This window comes from Miniopterus schreibersii, assembly GCF_964146895.1.
Source record: "Miniopterus schreibersii genome assembly, chromosome: 8".
Classification (NCBI taxonomy): domain Eukaryota; kingdom Metazoa; phylum Chordata; class Mammalia; order Chiroptera; family Miniopteridae; genus Miniopterus; species Miniopterus schreibersii.
In genome coordinates, this window is record NC_138109.1 from 61,040,271 (window position 1) to 61,062,372 (window position 22,102).

A 22,102-nucleotide genomic window follows, 5' to 3' on the forward strand; every position below is an offset into this window, starting at 1 on the left:
TCTGCCAGTACTTTCTTTAGTGGGACCATTAAAATTCCTTAGATTATGAGGCCTCGGAGTTGCATAACGCTGCACTGATTCCTGGCCGGGAAAACGCAGCCCGATGGAAAAGCCACGTCAGACGCCAGCTCTGGGGGCTTGTCCTGCCCTCCTGCGGCGCTCGGCTCTTTGCCACGTGAGCAGGAATTCAAGATAACGGCCAAAGCACACTTCTTTCAGGAGACGCTCTCTCTTCCATTGATTCTGCTGCAAATGCAGCCCCCCTTTTCCGGCACAACACAACACACCATGTACCGACTCATCCCCTCCAGCATCAACAAGGATCGAGTACAGCAAACCAGCCCACAAAACCAGCTCGATCAAACAACCGCTGGTCTGCTTCCCTTAATTTCTCCAAAACGTCTACCTTTTTTCTTTTTTCTTTTAGGCTACCACTTTTAGGGAACATCAAAGAATGTTTTCCTTTGCCTATTCTTCCTTAGAACACAATGTTATATCAAACATTTCATGTTTGGAGTTTTGTTGCCAATTCTTACTTAGTTCTTTTGAGCAAGGAAACAACATGGATTTAAAACTTATGAATGGCTGGACTGTGAACCGAGTCTGTGCTCATGTCAATGCTTGCTCAGCGTCTTGCGTGGGACCACGTCCAGGCAGGTGTGCCATCTGGATGCTTTTCCTGGACTCTACTGGCCCAGCCACCCACAGCAGGAAGCAAATGTGATTGTGGCCCAAGCAGGTGCCAGGACCTCATTTTCATCTCTAGTTAGCATCCTTTCAATACAGTTGAGAAAACAAGACTGCTCTGCTATATTTTATTTGTGTTTGAATAGAGAACTCACTCGGTGTTTCTACATTCTAGAGGGAGACAAGGAACCCGACTCCACTATGACTAAGAGGCCCATTGGCATGGTCACCATAAAGGAGCAGTAAACATGAGCTAGACCCAGTCCTGCCCGCAAAGAGTTTTAATTAATTCTGGAGGCTCCGTTCTACTTCTCTCTTTCTCCCTATATCCAATTTTCTTTCAAGACAATAACCTGGAGATTTTTTTTTTCTTTCTCCTCTCCAACCTTCATCTACAATTCAAACTAATGCCTATGGCAAGAAATCTCTACCTCTAAGTCCGCAGTAGATTGCGTAAGTCCTACCTCCCCTGTAACAGTACACATCTATGGCCACTGTTGTGTGACTTGTGGTGCCTCATTGTGGCAGTGTTGTCAGGCTTGGTCATATGTCTTACTTGGGCCAGTGTCACAGGAGCAGAAGTGACAGTGGGCCAGTTTGGAGCACAAGTTTTAAGAGGCGGCATAAACCTTGAAGACATGGCTGCCTATTTCTACCAGCTTTTTCTTGCCTTTCCTCTGCCCTGATCCAAATATGGGCTTCGTTTCAGTTTGGGTATTAGAATGAAAGGACATTAAGAAGAGCTGCAGCCCTGGAGCCCTGGCCCGCGTGGCTCAGTTGGTTGGAACGTTATCTCACATGGGTCATGGGTGTGATTCCCGGTCAGGGTACATGACTAAGTTGTGAGTTCAATCCTTGGATGGGGAGCATATGAGGGAGGAAGGGCAACTGATCAATGCTTCTCTCTCTCCCTGTCCCTTCCTCTCTCTCTAAAATCAGTAAAAACATATCCTTGGGTGAAGATTAAAATAATAATAGTAGTAATAATAATAAAAATAAAATAGCTGCAGTCAACCCACAGCCACCAAACTAATGTAAGTGAGAAATAAAAATAATATAAAAATAATGCTGTTATAAGCCATTGAGAATTTTAGGGTCCTTTGTTACTGCAGCCAAGCCAACGAATACAAAGATCAAATCAAAAACAATAAATGGAAGATATAATAAATGCAACAGTAACAATTCCAAGTCCCTTTATTTATATAAAAGTATATTAAATAAATTATCTCAACATATACAAACAGAACAATATTACCTCTATAAATAGAAAATCCCCATATATAAAACCTTTAAAAAATTATATAAATATACACAATGTTGACCATATAACTTGAAGTACCTTAAATCATAAACTTTATGTAGTTGGTTTGTATAGTAGTCTTATAAAAATATAGTTAGCTATCAAGTGTTTAATCAACAGCATTTAAGTCAGTTAAAGTGCTAAACTGTAATGCATATTGGGAACGTGCCCAAAGGAGACGTCTTCTGCATATAACACATTCATGTAAAAGTTTGCTGATTGTTTTAAACCTCCCAAAAATCTCTTAAAAAAAAGAACCTAAACACCACATTTAAAAAGGATAGACATATGATAGAAGAGCCCACCCAATTTCCACTTTATACACCCACATGGTTTGAAGTCAGCTTCTGGAAAGTTCTCAAAAATTCCACCAAGGATTTTTAAGGCATTTGTTCATTTGTTTTTGCTTAGATGACCTGGTTTCGTCTTGAGTGTAGAACATACAGTTTAAAGCATGATCTGTGCAAAAGGTGCCATAGTGTTAAAAAAAAGAAATTTAAAAACTTGGAATTGGTCGTACCGTTCATTACATTCCAAAGTGACTAGCACTGGTGGCAAAACCAGAATGCCTATCGTGAGAACAGTCAGATAAAGAACTTTCTTTGGGCCCAAGGGTCTCCATGCTCCAAAATATTCAGTTTTGTTTTCATATATTCTGTTCTCTTAAAAGTTCTTGGTCACAGTGCAATATAAACTCTGCAGAAGTTGGCAGCTCCAGCGCCGCTTGCCTTATGCAGCTCTGAGGGGGGAGTTCTCCTTGCCAGCTCGCTTTGCTCTGTCCTTCCTGCACTTGTACAGACACAGGGCCAGGATGATGACGAAGATGATGACCACGAACACCACTGCTCCGACGATGAAGAACGTGTCTGAAAAATAAAAGGCACCAAGTCATTGTGGAGAGAGAGCTCGTATTCCATTTATCAGTGGACAGAACTAAGGGCTTAACTCCAAATTACACCACCCCACTTTTGCGTAATTTGAAATTTCTTTCCTCCACTCTTTCCACCACAATGCATTTGGGTTAGGAAAGAATTTGCCAAACCCTAGATGTTTTAGGGCAATTGACAATGGCCAAAAGCATTAAGTGGGCCATTTAGTAAACTGAATAAAGTTCATAGTCTAGAGAAGGTACACAGAGGTTGAAGTAAGAGCAGCTGTCAGAAACAAGTGGCTAAAAATAATGCTGACTTTCGTGGCAATGATTACAGAACATGAACACTCAGTGCCAAGAGACACCCAGAGTGCTATCAGAATTCAGGTGAAGAGAGATGGTAACTGGCTGGGACAATAAGAAGGCTTCCTGGTGGTTCTCAAAGGACACATGTCAGCAGACAGAGAAGAGACCTGGGAAGCAGTGACGGGGATGTGCACGCAGACAGAGGCAGCAGGACTCGAGCTGGCTTTAGGGAGATGGATGTGAGGGCTGTGGGTGCAGGACCAGAGAGAAGGAGAGTCCTTTCCTTCTGTCAGTGTCAATAAATGGAAGAGAATTTACTTTAAAGCATTTTTTAAATTTTCACATCTCTTCTTAGCAAGGAGCTAGGTCATCATTACTATCCTTGGACTTTTCATCCCTGAAAGTACTCAGGGAGACTCACAGGCTTTCAGCCTCATGTACATGTCTGAACACTCACAGAAGTTCCAGTTAGGAACCACTCCTCACCATGTGTGGGCCCCGGTGTGTGCACATGCATAGACACATGTACATGAGCATATGTGAGAGAATTGCTCCCTGCCCTTCATGGGTTAGACCTTATATCCTCTGTGGGTGGGAACAGCCCATTGTGGGTGTTCACAGCTGGTGCAGATGCTCCCCTCAAACCCCGAAGATTAGAATTTAAGTATGAAAACATGCCCAGAGAAATCTGTGATTGATGCTAAACCTCAAACATGACCGTGTGCCCAGTGCTCAGCAGAGAGCTTAGGACATAGTCGGTGTTGAAGAAAATACTTGTTACTATAAGGGAACAACACAAAAACAGTTCTAAATGCCTAAAATTATGAGTAACTTCCAAAGCACAAAACCAAGAAAAACCAAGATAGTTTCTCTCTGAACAAAAGTACATCCTGGTTCTGAGGGTGCAGCTGGTCCTCTGGAAGGCGTCTGTGCATCCCCGACACTCACCTTTGAACACACCTTTCTCATGGCTAGTGCACTCAATGGCACTTTCTGGGCTCTTCTGGTTAGCTTTTCGTGATGGAATCACTGCTTGAACATTGAAACAATAGTCTTCTCCTTTTTCCACATCAATCAAAAACTCGTTAGTGTCTGTCTTGGCTGTTTTCTGTTAAAAGATAAAAGAGTTCTTAATTCATCTGGGCCTCAAGTGAGTTTTCTCCTTTACTCAGTCACTGTGGAGGTAAAAGCCCACATGGACACATCTGACATGCACAGGATTAGAAGTGGCTCGGCTAAATAGTTCCCCATGGTAACTGCTGAAGATGGTTTCTCCAAGACTAGAGCTATCCAATTTAGCACCTTCAGAAGATGTTTGCAGTAAGGAAAAAACGCATGATATATTAATTATTGGATGGAAAATGAATTTTGCCTCTGTGATCCTCAATAGAGAAAGAAATGTGAGACCTGACAGGAACTTTAGGGATTTTCTGGTCCAGCCTCTTGGCTGAGGAACCTGAGTATCCGAGGGGGCCCTGCCCAATGTCACAAGGTCGCTCAAAGTCACAGGTAGAACCAGGACAGTAGGAACCCCCTCCCACTCCACCACGCTGCCCTCTCAACCACCCTGTTCTGCTATTTTTGAATTGGGGAAGAAGTGGGTTGTAAAATCAAGGTCCCGTGATTTAAAGCAAGTCATAAAAACAAATGAAAGAATCCTCACCTTTCCTGTACTTGAAGCTTTCCAATAATAAAGCGTGTAACTTAAGTCCTTGCCAAAGACATCCCGGAGGCTCAGGAATGTGCCATTCCTTCTCACTAAGGTCTGTGCATCCTGTACGGTCACATTCAGTTTTGTTCCAACTTGCTCAAAACTCTGAATTGTTGGCCGTCCAAGGTTTGCTAAAACAGAAGATAAACATTGTTGGAACCAAAGAACTCTCTATGAAATAGAATCCCATTTAGTGATCACAGTTCATAACACCTTGGTCATCCCTCATAAAACACCTGCAGAAAACCAGCTCCCCGGCGATAGTGGGCGAGGCGGCACCAGAACTGGGCCCTGAGACCTTCTACAGCAGGGCTGCCCAATGTCATTTTACATTTCCTTGTAGTCACATCAGAAAATGTGAAAAGGAACAGGTGAAGTTAATTTCAATAATATATTTTATTTAACCCAATATAGGAAAATATCATTTTAACATGTAATCAATCTAAAAACTTTTGGAGATATTTTTCAAAATCTAGTGTGTATTTTTACTCTTACATCACTAGCCGTATTTCTAGTGCTCAACAGCCACATGCTATTAGTGGCTATTGTATTAAACAACACAGTTGCACAAGATTCCATATTTTAGGTACAATGACTTAGGGGCTGTGGGAAAGCCCGGGAAATGTCCTTGGTACCTCGAGGAACCCATTTAATCCTTGGGACTCTGGAGGGTTCAATGATTTCATGTGTTTTGGCTGAATGACAGTAAAACCAATCCCAATAATTTAATTCAAACGAGAGCCAAGTTATGCGTGAACATGTGCAAAATAAGTATGTAAAATATATTCTATCTTGTACCAAAAATGGATTTGAAATGGCTTATAAGAAACTCAAAGACTGTAACAGAAAATGCAGAGGATGCTGTCAATGGAAGGAGAAGGGCAGTCCATGACCCAGCGGGGTTCCCCGAGGTAGCTATGGATGCGGTGTTTAAACCCCTGGGGGCCGTGACAGACATACAAGTGAAAGGCAGTAAAAGAGTCTGAAGACAGATTTTGGCAAACAAGGGCTCAGGGAAGGCAGCCAGATTCACCTGGGCTAAGGCTACCTTCTATTTCGACCCTCAGAGTAGATACTAGAGGGGAAAGATTGGTTGACTGTCCCTCTGTCCCTTCTCACCCTCCCTGCCTGGAGAAACTATTCTCTCACTGGGTGGTCAGAGAGAGAGGTATAAAAGCGTCAATAGCATCACACTTTCATTTTGACCTTTCGTTCTAGGTCTTCTTAAAAGATCTTTGAAGATTTAAAGACCTTAAAAAGACCTTAAAAGATTTCACCCTTCCCACTGTGCTACATGTTTATTTAAAACACCTAGTTCAGAACCACAGTCATGACAAAAAAATGTAATCTCCAACTTGGCAGGAGTCCTGCGCATTCCCTTAGGAGATACTAAGGTCAGCTTACTGGAGCAAAAACTAAAGAGGAAAGCACTCTGCACTTTTAAAAACCAGCACAACGGAGGCAGACTGGGAGCTGGCTGGACAAGTGTGGTCACAGCATGGGACTTGAAGCATGGGCAACTGGTTGAAAAAGGCCAGCAAGCCTGATTCTGCGATCAGAGGGAAACTGGACTTTCCCTCTACATTTGTGACTATGAAAAACCATAAACCAGGCCTTCTGGTCTGATGATAGGACAGAATTTTTAGGATACTATGTGTGTATATAATATATGTAATATATATTTATATATATAAAATCTCATATATATAGATGTCAATATAATCTCTGAAATATATATGGAGAAACGCTGAAACCCAGCCTTGGTGGATTTCCTAGTCTCCCCGCCCCATCCAGACTGTTACTGGTACGGTCTGGGGATAGGCCAGCGGAGAAAGTTACTTGACACTTATGAACTCCAAAGTTCACGCTCTGTGAACCTCCTACCACACCCAAATGAGTGAAGAGGGCTGGGGCACTTTCTGGTTTCTGAGAAAATAGATGTGGTTATGGAGAAATACTTTTTTATCTAATGGCACCTAGGGGTCATAAGCTCACAAGAAGATTCAGGAGCTTATAGCAACAAGAATGAAACCTAACTACTTACTCTCTAAGTAAGGTGTGAACTCTGGGGAGTTCCTGTATACCAGCTCCCCAGTGTAACTGGTGGCATTTGCAGCCGTGGAAAGGACCCGTGCTGTGTAGGTCTGCTTCACGTCTTTTACAATCTCATCGGTGAGGTCACACTCCGTGTTTGTTGTGGAGTAGCATTTGCTCTTCCAATTTCCTAATATACGGCTGAAGGAAGGAAGAGAAATGGAACATTGTGATTGGTATCCAACAAGACAGATGGCTTTCTGGCTGTTGTGCTGTTACAATAATAGCATCCACAACCACTCGTGAGCAGGCACTCCTATGCACTTGAGTCCTCACAGTAACCTCGAGTGGCTCTGTAATCATCTCTGTTTTCATAGGTAGGGTAACAGGCAAAATGAGATTAGGTGACCAGCTCAAAGTCACACACCTAGACTTAAAGCGAGACAGCAGTTTGTTGGGTCTGTGCTCTTAACCATTTTATTAAATATCTTTCTTAAAATGTAGATGGTTTTTTATTAAGGCCCAATTATTTATTACTTAATATATTCTATTTCTTATATCACACTCTATATTCTCTGTAGAATATAGTCCATGCAGTAAGAATGAAGCCTATATAGTATGTTCTATATGTTACATTTTATCATGACAATTATTGGTGTGGTTATTTAACAATAATTGAATTAACTACATGCCAACTACTGTACTAGGCCCTTTGCACATGTTATTCATTTAAAAAATGTATATTTTTATTGATTTCAGAGAGAGGAAGGGAGAGGGAAAGAGAGAGATAGAAACATCAATGATGAGAGAGTCATTGATCGGCTGCCTCCTGCACGCCCCTGACTGGGGATCGAGCCCGCAACCCAGGCATGTGCCCCGACTGGGAATCAAACCACGATCTCCTGGCTCCTACGTCGATGCTCAACCGCTGAGCCACGCCGGGCCAGGCCATGTTACTTCATTTAATGCAATCCTTCCAAGGAGGTACTGGGTCTTTTTTACACACAGGGATACTGAAGCTCAGATATGCTAAGTAACTACAAGGTCACATAACTAACGAAGTGAGAACTGGGTCTTTTCCTCTCATTCTACTACATGCCTCCCTCACTTTTACAAGATGTGAATACATCCCATTAAAGATAATAGAATATCAATGCAGGTAGTATCTCTCTAATAAAGTCTGAAAGACTAAGAGGCTAAAAGAGCTTTCTGTTGTAAGACCTCATCGAAGAGGAAATGATTTAAAGAACTTCTATAAATATAAAATTATTTTAAAGGACCCAAACAATTCATAAATAAATGTGATTGCAACTTGACCCACACACTTCTGTCCCCTGTAAGTGGACAGCCACACTGCTCTTCCCTTCTCTTCAGCATCATCGACGGCCACAGCCCCGTCCACCATTTAAGACTATGTTCCAATCACACTTTTCCCAGGAATTTCCAGATCTCCTTGCTCAGATTTGATCTCTCCCTTCCTTGTTGTCCCCTAACACTGATATCTTCATTAAGGAATTAATGTTGACACGGTCTGCTTGGTACCAAGGGTCCATGCCTCTGTGTTTGCTGTTAAATAGCAAGGCTGTAAGGCTTACACACAGCCAGGCCTTGTTGAGTATTAGATGGTTTGCATTAGCAGGTTAAATCAGGGAGAAAACAAGCTGAATTAAATAGTCCAAATCTATGCATAAGATCCATAAATACGTATTTTTCAAAAATCTGAACTAAATAACCAGATTAAGGTATGGCTGAACACACTCTTTGCCCTAAAATTCGCAAACTAACATTGATACAGAAAGATTCTGATTTCTTTGATTCCTCTAATTTTCTGTGATAGAAGTAGAGAGGCTGTCTTAACTCCAGAGTGAGCAAAATGCATTTAGCATGTTAGTACTCTAGGGCAAAATTTAGGACAAGCACCATATCACCGAAACTAGTAAAGTTGGTGAAGTTGTGTGAACAGGTAATGAAGGGGCAATTCTGTAGTAGGTTCCTCTGAACACTCTCACCAGCATTAACACTTTAAAAGCCTTTGAGGGTTCTCTAGGTATTTATTGCAAAATCTCCTGATTTGGAAATAATAAAAGTCCTGCTTTCATTACTTAAAAATTCTAACAGAATCAAGACTCATCAATGTAGGAGCAGGTTGTTTTCTAGAAGCTTTGGAAGATCTGTTTTAGAATTCAAACATTCCCATGGAATCCATGTTACAGGTGATGTTGCACTGTTCGAGCCAATAACACTGTGCACCCCTCACTGAAACTGTTTCCAAATGGGAAAAATACAACTGGAGCTCCAAGTAGGGGCTCCACGCCCAGCAGTGGCGCCCCCTGCTGGGGACAGGCCCGTAGTGGGTGCAGAGGAGCAGCAGGTAAAGAGGAGGGCAGGCTAAGCTGTTTTTTCTACAGAAAAAAACTGGGAGGGGAGGCAGCCCACTGAGGAGACAGAGCCTCACAGAGCAGCCTGAGGAGTAAGGAGACACTCGGTGCTTTGGCACCAACCCTCCTTCCTCTCCCAGCTATGGGGGCTCACATCAACTGTGGCAGACCCACCAGAGAAGGTGGTGGTGGTGGCATCCTGGGGAGACCTTGGTTCCAGACCTGGCTGGATGTTCACCATCAATGCACTCATGAAGAAATCCCTCACCTTCCCAGGGCAACAAGAACCCTGTGTCCGTGGACGCCCTTAAGCGGCAGCTCTGCACTAAGATGTCTGCACATTAGGGGCCCCATTCACTTTAAATAACAGCCTTGGGAAATCCAAGAGCTGAGAGTTAACAAAGGCTTATGTTTAAAAATCAGGTAAATCATAAATAGGTTTCCACATGTTCACTAAACATAAGGCTGAATTCATTTAGGAGGTAAGCATCCCTCCTAGAATGCTATTTTCAGTCTCTGGAAGAAAAGTGTCTACTAAAGTAAATGTCAGCTTTGTATTCTTGACTAGTGGAATCTGAACTGACAAATTTGACCATAATCATAATTATGACCTCAGGTTATGAAATTCCTTTCTCTTTCTCCCTCCCTCTCTCTATCTATACACGCATTTGTGCGCACGCACACAAATCCTCTTCTTTGCTGGTCGTGAAGTTCATTTTGAAAAGCAAGAACATTCCCCTAAAAGACCCCCTCCATACGAAGGAGTTGCATTCCTAATGCTACAAAAGGCTCGACACAAGCTAAACAAAACAAAACAGAAAGCAAAACACTTTTCATTTTAGACAGTGAAACTTCTGTGTCTTTATACAATTAGTGTTAAAATAATTTCCACAGCTGCTCTCCTCTAATTAATAAGATCTCCACCAAGCCTCCTAGAACCTTTCAGAAACCAGAAACTCGCAAGAATATGGTGAAAGCCATCAAGGAAGACACGTCAACATTAAGACTGAATATACTGAATTATGGACCCTTGGGGAGAGCTGTCAATCAGAGACCAGGTTAAATGAGCAGGACAGCCCTTTCCCGAGGGGTGAGTCACCAAATTGACCTCCTACGATATCCTGTATGCAACCGAATTTTGAATTATAAGTCCAAGAATGAACACATCAAACATTGCTTCGGGCGATGTATATATCCGCACTCCTGCCCATCTCTTCCCTAGCGTGTTCGAGCAGGCTCACAGTCTAGACTACACAAAAAGTTGCACGCGCTTAGGTGAGACTGTGCCTCCAGCAGCACATCTGTCGGTGCCAGCGTGGCCTGCTCAGGAAGGTTCACCTCTCCACAGCTCCCACTCCACTTAGGAATTTCCCATCACCTCCAAAAACAATTAAAATGTTTTATCAGGTTAAGGTCCGGAAATGTTGCAGGCTTAACAGAGTATGGCCCTGGTCAGCAAATTACCATGTCCTCTATTAAATATTCTCACCCATCAATCAGCTTTAAAGACATTTGTATTCAGCATAGGAAAGGAGAAACATCAAAAACCATAGTTTTCTTTCTTTATATCTAGCTTACCTGATCTGAACAGTGTAGACGTGATTGATAGGTTTGGGTTCCCACTCCAAAATAGTCTTGAAATTCGTTGATTTCCAAGTTAAATTATATGCTACCATGAGACCTGCAGCGTAAACAAAAGAGAAACAGCTCTTATTCCATCAACTTCTTAGCACACGATTTCATGCTGAAGGTATAAAACACCTTACTCCCCAAACATCACAATAAACCTCCCAGTAATTTTTTTCCAACTACAAAAGCTTCATTCCTGAATTATCAAGAGAAAAAAAAAAAATCTTCAAAATTTCCCCTAACCCCGAATTTCCTCGTGGTAGGGTCTTTCTTGTAACGTAAAGAAAGAGGAAAGGGCCTTAAAGTTATTGTTTGGAATCATTCATGGGGGTCTCCTTGTGATAACCTGACCTGGAAGCCCAGCTCAGGGGTCCTCAGTGCCCGGGGTGTCCATGGCCCAGCTGGGGGAGCACAGGATTCTAAGGCTGAACTCTGGCCGGGAAGGCGGCCAGGAAGGGTCTTGCATAAGTTATGGAAAAGGGCAACTCCCCAGTGTGTGAGAGGAGTTAGGGCCGCATATAATGAAATAGCCCAATCCTGACCTTTTCCATTTTTTTCTAAAATGTCCCTATACTGAAACTTCCAGACACCCAGGCACATGCGCTCCTGTCACGCGGGGGCATGTTCACTGGTTAGGATGCTTCATTATTAAGGTCTGCTTTGCCAATGCTCGGCAGCTCAGCCTCCGGCCTGCCTCGCACACAAACAGGCATATTGGGGCACGGACAATGTACTATTTCCATCCAAGCGACATTTTGCAATAGGATTGTCTCTCACAGTCTAAAACAAGGGCTGTCAAGACCAGACGGAGTGCGCACTTCACTCTTTATTAAGTGAAGCGCGCGCTTCATTAGGGGTGGTGTCCAAACCGCTGCAGGCGCGGACCCACGCGCCACCTTCAAGGTCACTGGGAAGCGCTTTCCCTAAACTTAAAGCTGGAGCCACAGATTCACTTATGCAGCGACCTGCCTCCCAGCGAGCATCCCTACAGATGCGGGAGGAACCCCCGGCGCGAGCCACCTACCCTCCAACTCGCCCAGGCCCCGGTTCATTCAAACGCGGGTCGGGGAGCGCGACCGAGCTCCGCGGGCGCGGGGGACACCTCCAGGCAGAAAGTGCGCCCGCTGTCGGCCGGGACTCTCCCCGTCTCCTTCAGGCAGAGCGCCCCACGACTTCAGGGAGGCGGGTGCCACTCACCTGACGCTCCGGCCGCCCGGACGAGGACCCAGCCGAGGAGGAGTATCCTAGAGACGGTGGCCTCGGGCCAGGGCGCCCGGGGCCCGGTGAGGGTCGCCATGACCAAGAGCGGGTGGTGAGGTCGGGAGGATTCGGCTGCGCCCCGGAGGCTGGGGAGGATGGGCTGAAGGCGCGCGCGGCCAGAGCGCGGGAAGGGACGCGGGGAGCGCGAGTCTGGGGGAGCCCGTGCGGGGCGCGCTATAAAGGGCCGCGCGGACGCCCGCGCCTCGGCGCTCCCGACTCCCCGCCCCTACGGCCGCGGTGGGCGGCCCCGAAGAATCCACACCCCTGCCCCGGCTCCGCCCGGTAGGAAACTCCGGGACCCTGCAAGGAGTGACTCACCCGTGATTCAAACGCGCCGCCGAGCTCTAAGTTGCCCCTCGGTCGCAGGAGGCTCCAGGCGCCGAGGGGAACCAGGGCTCCCGCCCCTCCAGGTCACCTGACCCTCCAGCCCCCTGGCCCCAAGCCATCGAGGCCGGCGACACGGCCGCGCAGCCTGAGTGGACAGCAGGTCTGTGGGGGGACGACGGAGAAGGAGCGTTGGAGGGAGTTCTTGGGGTGCAGGAGAGGGCTTCTTCCTTCCATTCGGGGACACTGTGTTGTCCCGGCCGGGCGAGCGGCAGCGTTCACCTAGTTTAATAGCAACTAGGGGCCTAGGCTCCCCTCGGTCATCGAGGGCATTTCCCCTCCCCGCCCTTGGCCCACGTTGGGGCTGAGCCTTGGAATCTGCAGCCCAGGAATCGCGCGGCGATGAGCAGGGTCTTGCACCCCGAAAGCAATGATGCCTGGCCGAGCTACCCCACAGGGCCCTTAGCGTGGATCCATAAAGGTGGTGCAGGGGCAGGTGTCTGCCCACAGGTCCGAAGGTCAGTTAGCCCCTGAGTGACTCAGGGTAGTGACCCTGGAAAAGCAGCCCCAGACCTGGCATTTTGCCTGTGGGAGAGTTCCAGGGTGACATCTACAGCCCTGTGGTTCCAGAAAGGATTGTTCTCACATTGAAGAAGACATCTGTGGAACTGAGTTCCGCTCAAGTGCAGAGAAACAAAAAATGAAATTAAATGATGCAATCAGATTTTCGTGCCGCTAGTCCTAAATTTGGGGTTTTCTGAATTAGTTTCTGGCTTCTTCTTCTGGGCTCTGCTGTGACACGGTTAGGCAAGAGAATGTCCCCTTATTCTAGTGAGTGGCGTTGTACACGGGCTTGTCCAAGTACTTCCCAGCATTCGTTATTACTCTGTAGTTGCCTCCAAGACAGACTGGAGAGTTTTCCCAGGGACAGTGGTCTTTTCTTTCTCGCCTTCTCCCCCACTTTTTTTCCCTAGGGAAACCAGCCTTGCATTTTAGTGCATGCTGCACACACATTTCCATGTAGCCTGCTGAGCCATAGCATTACCCTCATTTTCAAAAGAAGCAAAACTTTGTAAAAAGTTTTAGTTTCTCCCTTTGCCTGAACTGAAATAGCACATCCAGGTTTAGCTCTTGCAGTCCTTCCGTCCTGGAAGCTGGAAGCTGGAAGCTGCACTTGCTGGTTTCCTCTTTGAGCTCTCTTCCAGCTCTAAAACCCACAAAGTTTGTATTTGCAAACTAAGCATGTGATCCTCCTTGTCGCAGTATCTGCCTGAGTCCTTTTCCTTAACAGATCTTTATCCCAGATGGAATATGATCTTTTTGTCCTCTGGAGCTGAAGGTAAGTAGGAGAAAATGTTACATTTTAATCAAGTGTGTCAGAAGACCCAAGGAATTATCACTCTGTCTACAGGTTCCATTTGGAGCCACCAACTGTCCTGAAATCAGAAAGGGCTTTAAACCATGTCAAGATCAGCAATTTGATAAGAAAAATGTTTTACATTAGATTGTGATGCAAAAGGTACCTTAAAGGTTGATAAATATTTATTTTGCACACTCACTAAAAGTATCAGGCAGAGAAGAGAGGAATTTCTTGGGTGTTTGCATGGATTTTGGAGTAAATATAGAATATTTACTAAAACGCTAAAAATTATTACTATCTTCAAGAAGAAGAGGAAGAAAATTTGCCATGATAAATAACATCTCATAGCAAAGTATTTTCCTGGTTGATCAGACTGTGGCCAGATGCTCAGCACTGTTAAAAGTACATTTCTAAAATTTCATGGTTGGTATTGATTGTACCGGAACAAACTGATTGTTAAAAAATTTCACTGACCTTACACAATTTTTTAACCCCCTTCAGTAAAGTCAAGCTTAGCAGTTACCAATGTTCCCTCCTATATGATACATCTTGGAGACTCTGAGGAGTTTGAAAAATTCCTGAACTATAATGACAACCAGGCTGGCCTGACCAATCCCTTTATGATTAGATATTAGAATGTCGGAGGGCTGGAGGGGACCTGACAGATATCCTTTTACAGATGAGAATCCTGAGGCCACCTGGCCTGAGTGAACCGCTTGCCTAACCTAGAGTCAGGTCTATCTGACCTCAGGAGATTTCTTTCAACTGCCATGCTTTCTTCTATTCCCAATGCACGCAAGTACGACTGGGCCCTAAGCCCAGGCTTATTGTATTTATTTAGTCATCTATAAGCACTTAGCAGTGCTGTGCAGTTGGCGTGGAACAAACTTGCAGTTTGGGGAACTCGCTGTTGTCCAGCAGAAATATCCTGATGGTGGATCCTTGAAACACGCATGCAGGGAGACGTGTAGGAGAGGCTGCGTTCGTTGCCTTTGCACAACCAGTGATGAAATGTGGTTGATGAGGAGCCGAAAGATGACTGGGGCGATGTTGCAGCCCTTCCTCTGTGCTTTTACAGTACTTCCCACCGGTTTCACTGACTTGATTTTATTGCATGCTTCACTTGATCTTGACTATATTTGTTGTCTGTCTTCCCCCCTACAGCTCCTTGGGGGAAATAAGGAGGTGTGTTTTTTTTCTTTATATTTCTCAACCCTTTGCACAATTACCAGCGCATGGTAAGCTTTTAGTACACTTTGAATCAAAGAATACTTTTGGAACCTTGCATGCAGCCAAATATTTTCATTAGTATTCTAGAGATGAAATTTGTCATTGAAATTTTTCTGTCTCAGGGCTGGTCAGTGAGTGTCCAATGCTCAGATTGGTTAGAAAATATAAATCCATTGTGGGTTTCGAGGCATCACTTGACAGCAAGCTCCAGCTGTCTAACTAGTGATTACTGATCCTTGCTACAGCCAGAAAATCTAATCAGCAGGAGAGGTAGCTGAAGAGCAGAAAACAAATGTAGATGTTTGGGAACTGGTTAGCATTTTTGCAAAAGACTGGATTCTAGGGTGAGTCAGGAGAATTTTCAGCCACATGATGAAGCCATTGAGAGCTCTCCTTGAATAGCAAGGCTTAATGACTTTTCAGAATGAATTGTACAAAATATATATCTCCTCAGGAAAGGGTGATAGCAGGTGAAATTGAGAGTAGTTCATGTAAAACTATTACATGCATATGAAATAGCAAAAAGAGCTATGAAGCCATTCTATCCCAAATTCAGGTAAAAGGGAAAATATGAGAAAAGACCAGAGGGAATTAAGAGTGGGAACACAGAGTTCTGAGGGAAAAAAAGTGACTCAGCAGAACCTAAAACACATCTGGCAGGGTATAGTTAGTCATGAGAAATTTGGCAGTCATGATTATGCATTTTGTAAAAATAATTATAGCTAGTCCAACAGCTAACATTAAGGCCAAGATTAAATAGTTGAAAGCCCATACAGTGTAATCTATTATCCTGGTCATTCAAAATCCTTCTATTAAAGTTTAAAGAAAGCTTTGACAAATAAGTGATCACATAGCACCCATATACTGAAAAGTATAATTTTAGAGAAAAGGCTTCCAGTTGAAATGTTAGGCAAGGATTAGTATTTTCAGCATACAACTATCTTTATAAATCTAAGGCTTTTCAAACTACTTGTCACTTTCACTTTGATTAACAGTGAGCATTATTTTTATTCCCTACATACAATAGTGACAAAATAAATAAAAACATAAATATAATTTGTGTGTATTGTTTTAGTAACAAAAAGTCATTTAAAATGAAAATATTTAACTTATGTTTTTATTAATATAACACATATGATTTGAAAGTTTTTATATGGTATCATTTTATGTAAGCATCTCTTAATTCTCCATTTCCAAAACTCCTTATACTTGGCATATGTACTAATTTGATGAACAGAAATTGGTTCACTTAATAAATACTTGAATATCTACTTGATGCTGAGTTCTCTGCTAGATTCTGACTATACAGAATAAAACAGAGTCCTTTTCCTGTGAGACATATCATCACTCCTATTTACTGTCTCAACTTTAATGGTTTGAATGATTTTCTGTCAGTATTCTGGGTTCTATATAAAACAATTTTAACAATATTATTTATTAATAAATTTTATTCCATACAAACAAAGTAAGATTTAGGCGTGTCTTGGTTAGTCCATCAAACAAGTATCTTTAACTCAGAAAATTATCTGTGAGCTTGAAGTACATGGACTTCATCAATTTGAATGTATTGATGAACTCTCAAAGTTTTGCACATGGAAAGAAATAGTAAATCCCAATACAGAAAGATGATGCTATAAAAAGGCAAGTCTAACAAAAAATATAACTAACCATGGAATTCCTCAGATAAAGAATTAAAACATTAGTGAAATAACCAATTTTAAAGCTTAGTATGGGAGGCTTCAATCTTTTTTACATAATTTATTTGTTGACATAATATAGCATAATTTGCAGATGCTCCAAAGTGTTATACCCATTCAGTCACTTGCTGCCTTTAATGGACAATATTCCATCCTATTACACCAACTCCTCTATCAGAACTTTCAAGCCAGGAAGTAATTCCTGGATAAAGGAAGTTATTTCCACACTGGAAGCATGTGAATAATGTTTGGCTAGTTGTAATTGCCATCCTAAACCATTACCCTTTAAGCTATGATATTATAGCAACTCAGAGTTCTAAATCAGCTACAAACAAATCATAAAATGACTCATATTCTCTATCATAAGGGAAGGAAAAGGAGATATACTATAGAGTGTGCTTGTGTTACCGTGACAGTGACTGGATTTTCAGAATTTGGTAAACTTCATAGACAGCTGTTAAAATGACCAAATAGAAAGGATTGGTCTTAAGCCTGGACCTTAATCTTAAGAATAATATTTGTTTTAGAGCTCCTATCCTTTATGGATTTGTTAACCAAGATCCTGCCTTATACAGGTTAATAAATATTTATTGAGAGATTACTATGTGCAAGGCAATGCTCCAGGAACTATTTTATGAGTTCCTTTTCTAAAACATCTTGGAAACTAGTCAGGGACAGCTCCAGGGGAGAAGGCAGTGTAAATGAAGCGGGACATGTTGCCCAGAGACTGCCCGGCACAGTGCCTGGCACATAGTAGGTCCTCTATATCCATAAAGCTTTGTTTAAAGATCTAAAAGGTACTTGGGACCTCCAAGGGGAGAGTTTACTTTTCAGTAGGGTGATGAAAGAAGGTTCCCTTGAGGAAAGCAATGTCTGAGCTGGATTGCAGGGGAACACAGGGGGAAGAGGTGGGCCAAAGGCTGAGGGGTGAGCAGAGAGCGGCCGTGTGTAATGGGTTTAGAGAGTAGGGGTCTTGTAGGTGAGAATTGTGGCTAGAAGCTAGAAAGATGCTTGTGGCCAGCTTCGTGGGCTCCACTAAGAGGTCTGAACTTGATTCAGCAGACAGTACCTTAAGAAGCTTATTTTTCTGGTCAAGGTATTTCAGAAGAATTGAGTCAGGGGGACACATCAAGAAGCTAAGCCTCTACCCCACATGGTGGCTGAGGCGTAGAAAGGAAGGATAGCTGTAGGGAGCAGTGTGAAGGAAGGAGCAGTAGGACTTAGTGTCTGAGCATGGGTGAGGCAGAAGGAGAGAGGAAATGAAGTCTCGGGACAGAGAAAGGTGGCCACACAGGTCCCGTTAGAGCCTGGAAGAGAAGGCTGGCAGCTCAATAATGATGAGTTCTAGGCATGTTGCAGTCAAAGGGCAGTGGACTTCCAGGGAAAATGCCCAGCACAGAGAGTTCGCAGTGGGGTGCCAAGGCTTGGGAAGAAATTGAGGCTGAGGATAGGGATTGAGGACCTTTTGCCTAGAGGTTTGCTCAAAGATGTAAATGTGAACAGTGTCCCCATGGGAGGGTCTGTAGTGACAACAAATCCCTTAGCAAGCAACAGCGACCTGCTTAGCCTACCTCAAATTCAAGGGGAATGCATAGGGTATGAGCCTGGGAAGCTCACAGCCCAATGAAAGGGCTTCCGAAGTGAGGGCCTTTGAAACTGGGTCTCTCGCCCTTGCCTGCTCTCTCGCATCTCTTATTTCAGCTGATCTCCATTTTATTCTGCAGATGAACTCCGTGTAGTAGGGCCAGATGCAGCCAACAGCCCCAGAGCCGCATGCTCTCAGCTTCATCGCACCAGAGTCCAGACATCAGTGCCAGAGAATGACATTGATTGTCCCTGCTTGGGGCACATGCTCACTCCTGGGTCTGGTTCATGTGTCTAGGCCTGGTTGTGTGTCCACTTCTGGGGCCAGGGGGTGGGTTTGCTACTGGAAAGAGCAGGTTGATAAAGTTAGTGGCTTGACAGAAAGCAATAGATACCACTAAGCCTAGGACTGAGGCTGGGACATGACCATGTTATGCTGCTAAAAGACGAAGATAGCCCACGGAAAAATACGGAGGAATGTCCAAACAGATGGGGGCGGACAGGATGGGATCCTAAAGGTCAAACACTAAAGGAGGAGACTTTTAGTAAAAAAGACAAGGTCTTGGGAGCTGAGGCTGAGACTGAGCAGAAAACCAGTTACATGTATAATCTTAATGAGTACTAAAAGACCTAATTCCTAAAAATAACTGGGTTACTAATCTTGTTAAGTTTCTCACTTCTTTGGGTTAAAGCAAGATTGGCCTCTACAGTTGAATAGGGGAGAGATACATTAGGTTTTATCAGTCATTCAGATATTTCAATAAACAATTATGGACCCCTACCCTATGTGCTAGGCGTGGTGTTAGGTGCTAGGAAACATAGAAATGAAGGCCTTCTTGCTCTGAAGGTTATGGGATAAAGAACATGAAACATACAACACAGCACAGTAAGTGCTGTATCCCTAATTCCATGAATGTTTATTGAGCATCCACTATGTGCCTGACCTGTGCTGGGCACCTGGGGGATACAGGGCTGTTGAAGGTGCAACCTTCCAACTGAACAACAGCCAGAAGCCTGCACTTACCCTCTTATCACATTCATTTTCCTGAATGGAGTTTACTTCTGATGTCGTTTTCTTCAACTCTGGCCTAAGCATCATGCAGGTGGGGATGTGTTTGCTTTGTTCCTACACTGAAGGCCAGTACCTCTAATGCTTAGATGCGACCATCAAATATTTTCCAAGAGAATGGGTGGTAAACTAAGCATAGCCCTGACATGATGTCACTTTGAGAGAATCCAAGAAATCTGCAGAGTAGCTTTGTCCTGTCTACTAGCCTCTTTTATTTCCTTTTAGCTGATGTCATGATGCCAGTAGAAAAGCAAATGATATTTTGGAAATATTCAGTGGCCCTCAGGAGCAACCTATTTCTATTATTTACAAGCAATAAAAATGGCCATAAACTACTATTCTAGCATCCTCTAGGTAGTAACTTAGTTAATCCTCAGGACAACCATATGAGAGGTAGGTAGAATTTTATATACATGACTTAACCCAAAGCCCAGAGAGGCTAAGTAACTTGCCCAAAGTTACACAGCTGGGAAGTGACAGAGCTGGGATTTGACAGCAGGCAGTTGAGCTCCGAGGTGCACCTCCCTAACTACCAGTGGTAGCCACCCCCTGGATTCAAGTCCCTTTTCCCTAATGTTCCTTGCCTTGTGAAGCTGGCCCTCTCTGAAGTTCGAGGCTTCAAAATAAGAGGACTTTCCAAAAGAAAGCCAAGCCCAAACCTGGTCTTATTTGAGAATAAAGGGCTCCTTCTTTTGCTTTGTTTCTAACTCATGCAGTCTTTAATGTTTTTCCACATCTAGATTTTTCCCTCTCGAGAGCAGAAAAAATAAAAAAGAAGATTCTACCTGAACATGGCTTTTTTTTCGCCCTGACAACATGAAATAGATCCTCCTCAGCACTAAGAAATAGGGGCTGTGGTTACCATGAATAAACCAGAGTTAGGTTAGAAGGGTCTTTCTGTTTCACTTCCAGTTCATGGCACAACTGAGCTGATGAGCCAGTTTGACCCATAATCACCTCCACCTATCCATCGGTCTTCCACATGCCTTTTCTCCCTTAAAAGGTTGTGTCACACTTGTTACCATGATACAAATGTCTGGGCTCATGATGGAACTTGTTGAACAGCCAGTTGCTACCTTTGTGCACAGACTCCGGAGCCATTGCCACATCGCATTCAGAGCATCTTAGGAAAATGTTGCTGGTGTCTGAGAACTCATGACTGAGGTTGGTCCCAGGGAAAATCACCTGGGCACTTTTCCTCCCTCCCATCAGAAACATCTTTGTCACTTGGCAGTCAGGTTCCAATAAACATTAGGGCGGCCATGAGAGAAGAATCCCATGGGGGCAGCAGTTGAGTTAGTGTGTGTGATGCTAGGGAGCTGTGGGGGGAAATGCAGAGAGCTTTATTTTTATAACGGAGAGGAGCTTGGAACTGATTGTATGGATACGAACTACAAGTTCTTACCCGCTGCCTCTGAATATCCCAAGAGAGAAAGGAGCACCTTGTCCCCGTGCCTGAGAAAGTCACATTGCCTCCACCGACACAGGGCCGAAAGGTCACCCTCTAACTCAGTTCTACCAGGCGGTACTTAGAGATTCTGATTCCCAGCTGCTTTTTAGCCCGGGGGTAGGAATGTTTACCATAACCTCGTGCAGTGATGGCTAACAATAACAAGGTCTCATCTCCGAGGTCCTCTGTCACGGAGAGTTCCACCCACTTTAAGTTTCCCGAGAGAAATGCTCCCTACATTGCAGCCTCAGCTCTGGCCATTGTGTTCTTTCTCCTAGTATGTGGTATCTCCCCACGGGAACCAAAACTTATTTTCATGGCTGATATATACTCGTATTGAATAGTTAATATTTGCAAATTTCTTATGAAATTTTTCACTCGACAGTTATCTTACCCCTGCACTTACCCTTGTCTCTGCTTTGATCTCTAACCATGGTATGCTGGCTCTGACACCGGCGAGAAGATCGGGTCCCTGGATCTCTGACCCGAGCACTTTCTGTTGCTAAGGCAATGTGCATGCTGGCTCTCTCCTTCCCTCTGTGCCTGTGACCTGTTGGGCAGGGCACTTATTCTCTAAATCAGCATTTCAAGGGGATTAAGGACAAGTTAAGCCTTTAATTCAAATAGTTCAGTTAATCCCAGAGAAAAGCACACGGGGTTTTGAGGCCTTATGAATAGCCAAGCCTTGAAATCCTGAGTGGTCATGGAAATGTGGTATGCTCTCCTTCCACATTTATATGTTGTATGTGTGTGTGTGCACACGTGTGTAAGCCATCTGATGTCTCAGGGTTTCAGTTCCTCTGAGGATGAAATGGGCACAATGAAACAGTGGTCCAGAGCTCATCTTCTAGATTTTGCTATCTTAGAGACTTGGACATGGGGGCCAAAACTTATTTTCATGGTTGATATATACTCACATTGAATAGTTAATATTTCCAAATTTCTTATGAAATTTTTTACTTGACAGTTATCTTCTATGGATTATAGTTCCTAGTTTCTGTGAACATGCTTTCTAAATTGACTTAGTTCAAAGCATCAAATGTTTCCAGATATAAACTGGTTATGAGAGTTTGAGACCAAATTCAGACCTATCATTTCTTGGTCACTGGAATTAACTCAGATATTAGGGGCCATTTGCTTGTAAGTCTGTTTATTTTATTTCCGCCTTAGCACATGCAATAATTATGGTTACTGTAGCCATAACACTGTCCA

At 43.7% G+C, this 22,102-nt stretch overlaps 1 protein-coding gene across 2 annotated transcripts; it reads right to left on the minus strand.

Annotated features, from left to right (window-relative positions):
• Window positions 1-1,864: 1,864 nt before the first annotated feature.
• Window positions 1,865-12,589, minus strand: F3 (coagulation factor III, tissue factor). 2 transcript variants are annotated; one of them, XM_081144268.1, is made up of 6 exons: window positions 12,495-12,589; window positions 10,866-10,968; window positions 6,920-7,110; window positions 4,828-5,006; window positions 4,113-4,272; window positions 1,865-2,853 (listed from the first exon to the last, which is right to left on the minus strand). In XM_081144268.1, the coding sequence occupies exons 2-6, from the start codon at window positions 10,961-10,963 to the stop codon at window positions 2,717-2,719; spliced, it is 765 nt and encodes a 254-aa protein (XP_081000394.1). In that variant the 5' UTR covers window positions 10,964-10,968; window positions 12,495-12,589; the 3' UTR covers window positions 1,865-2,716. The 2 variants fall into 2 exon arrangements, with proteins under 2 accessions (XP_081000394.1, XP_081000393.1); XM_081144267.1 differs by having other exon boundaries at window positions 12,114-12,540.
• Window positions 12,590-22,102: the final 9,513 nt, after the last annotated feature.